Source organism: Quercus robur, chromosome 10 (assembly GCF_932294415.1).
Source record: "Quercus robur chromosome 10, dhQueRobu3.1, whole genome shotgun sequence".
Classification (NCBI taxonomy): Eukaryota; Viridiplantae; Streptophyta; class Magnoliopsida; order Fagales; family Fagaceae; genus Quercus; species Quercus robur.
In genome coordinates, this window is record NC_065543.1 from 17,639,305 (window position 1) to 17,642,423 (window position 3,119).

At 34.7% G+C, this 3,119-nt stretch overlaps 1 protein-coding gene across 1 annotated transcript; it reads right to left on the reverse strand.

Annotated features, from left to right (window-relative positions):
- Nucleotides 1-1,595: 1,595 nt before the first annotated feature.
- On the reverse strand, nt 1,596-2,336 carry LOC126703911 (GATA transcription factor 4-like). The gene has a single exon (XM_050402964.1). It carries the CDS (start codon nt 2,334-2,336, stop codon nt 1,596-1,598), a length of 741 nt encoding a protein of 246 aa, XP_050258921.1.
- Nucleotides 2,337-3,119: the final 783 nt, after the last annotated feature.

Here is a 3,119-nt window from a genome sequence, read left to right on the forward strand (position 1 = left end):
CGCTTCTTTTTCTCTTATTCCGCACTTAGATAAGTTAGAGTAAAAGAGATTAAGCCATAATTTTAAAATTAGGGGTCTAAACAGGCATCAGTATTTCACACTAATTTGAGCTTTCAGCTATGTTATTGTTTGAAATATGCAAAAAGGACACGATTTATCTCCAGTGCACTAAAGCTGACACAATATGAACACGTGTCCGACACATGTCCATGTCATATATGCTCTAGTACATTGGAGCTAAGCCTTACCCAAGCAAAAAATACTTCTTTTTGTCCTAAGTAAACAACTATCAAGTGATGTTCCCAAGTACACGTACTGTCAAGTGATTCCCAACTACACAACTGTTAAGTGATGGTAGTGCTAGACTTGGTGATATTGTTGTCCAATGTCAAAGGTTAATAGAACAGCATCAATGGCACTTGCAGTGCTAGACCAAGTTATACTTTTCATATAATACAACTTGTACCACTAAGTACAAACTCAAAGACATACTTTGACGATGACGAATAGTGTATCCTACTAAGTAAATTCATGGTGGAGTAGATAAGTAAATTCTCGGTAGGGTAGATGAGAGAGTGTGTACGCGATCTATATATAGTGAATCTTGCTAAATAAATTCATGGTAGAGTAGATGAGGAAGCACGTACCTAATAATTTGATGACAAGTCAATGTCATAAAACTCTAAACTATTGGGGAACTCTGCAAGGGTCTTTACCACATTCTTACCAAATCTAAGTCTCAGGACTAGGGATGGCAATGGGATGAGGCAGGGCCAAAGGATAGGATCTTCACTCTCGTTCTGCATGGTTTTGTCTTGTCCCATTCTCGCTTCACCCTACATGATGGGGAAAACTTTCTTGCCCCATCCTTGCCCCTTGGGGCCCTGCCCCACCCAATAAAATTTTATTTTTTGTTAATTTGCCTTACAACTAGTATTTTTTTTTTTTTAAAAAATTAAACTTATTTCATCAATAAAAATATACTTGAAATTACAACTAAATTTATCCCATCAAATCAAATTAATTTTTAGTAAAAATTGAATGATATTATCCAAGTGTTTTACAAGACAATCACAAAAATAAATCTCATAATATAGCACATAACAAAATAGAGGTAGAGAACCAAGTTGGGTAAAATAAAATAAGCTAATATTGATATGTTTATTTAAATAGTAAGGTTTTAGGGTATGAAAAATTTAAAATTATAATCTTTATCAACGTGGGGCGAGAACGGGGAAAGGCAGGGCGAGGTGGGTCTAAAGAGCCTAAACTCATTCCCACCCCGCCCTGTGGCGCGGGGCTAAAATCTCGCCCCTTTCTTGCCCCACCAACTTTGCGGGGTAGGGAAAACCCGTGTGGGGCGAAGTAAGGAGGGGTGGGACAAAATTGCTATTCCAACTTAGGAATACTCGCCGAGGATTTGTGCGGTTGTGGGCAGATTCCATCGATCAGTATGTAACTACCACGCTAAACTTTGTTAAAATTTTGATAACTATATATAAAATAAATACAATCCAATAAAATTAATGAATAATTAAAATTTATAATCTAAAGAAAAAAACATCAAATCTAAAAAAACATATCTCTAATCCTCTTCACTTTTGATCTAATCCTTTATTTCTCAGTATCTTCTTGTGAAAATTGGAATATTTAAAGACATCAAAAGTTGGGCTTGCAGCTGGGCGATACTCTGGAACTAACCGACCTGACTTGTACCTTACTCCACATGCGTTACACAGAGTTTTTGGCCCCAAGGGTCCTTCTCGCCATTGTGGTGTTTCCTCGGCTTCACAATGGGAGCACTTTCTCACATAACCCTCCACTTCTTCCTTATTTTTTCTCTTCAACTTCAAAAAAGATGGTTCCTTTTTAGTGTAAATCTTCTTCGTATTCAACCTTTTAGTCGTAAGTTCTTTCGGAGTGTAAATATTCTTTGTATTCCGCCTTTTAGTTGTAGGTGTTCTTGGTTTCTGGGAAAAACTTTCTATACATCTTACCAGTACACCATTCATATCTTTAAAAGCATCCCTCTTCGACTCTGTTTCTTTGGCAACCCTATTCTTCGTTTCTTCTCCCTTTATCTTTTCTCCTACCTTTAACTTTTGCTCCATATTGCTGTTGTTATGCTCCAAATCGCTGTTGTTAATAAAATCGTTCCAATCGCTGTGAATAAAAGAATCATCCGATGAGGGTAACATAATGAAGTTTATATCACACAAATCGTCTTGTGGTGTAGCAAGTGTTTTATCAAAATCATCGTCAATAATACTACTGATTGTATTATTCAACTCAGACCAGGCTTCATAGTCATGGTGGTTCATATCATATATAACCATGGTATAAAGAGCCAATAGAAAAATAAATATGGTATAAGATAAAGATGCAACACAAATTAAGTTTGAGAGAGAATGAGAGAAGAACGGCGTAAAAATATACATGTCACCCACTGTGTATTATGTTATATATATATATAGTCGGTAGTTATGATAAAAGGAAGGAAATAATATAGGATCTGTGGGATAATTTTGCTTCGTCAAGAAGTTTTATCAAAACATAAAACGGCCGTGAGTATGAGTCTAAGAAAGTACATATCCGCATTTTATTTATTTTTATATAATCAGAATTTGGTTCTATTTATATATATGTCTGATTCTAGGACAAATTTAATTTGTTGCCAAAAATAATTTAAATGACTTTGGCGACGGTAATGCAAAAACGTGTAACACTGGAGTCTGGACATTAATAAGAGAATAGATAAAAATTCGGGCATCTGAATTTTCAAACAGGGATGACAAAATAAAGGTTGTTTGTAAAAAAGAAAACAAAGGATAGATTGGATTTCTATAATAAGTTTGAAATTGTATTAATGAAAATTTCTCTCATAAAATACGTGGCAGTTATTTATTGGATAGAAAACGTGTATAAAGTTAAACCGTGTAAATTTGTTTTTGATTAAATCAAAAACCGTGTAAAGAAATTAATGGTGCTGAGCTGTTATATGGCTGGTTTACACTTAATGATTTAATAATGACCAAATTCCTTTCCTTAGTTACGAAACATAGTATAGGCTTGTACCAAAAAAAGAAGAAGCAATTTGTACATTATTAAATCAATAAGCG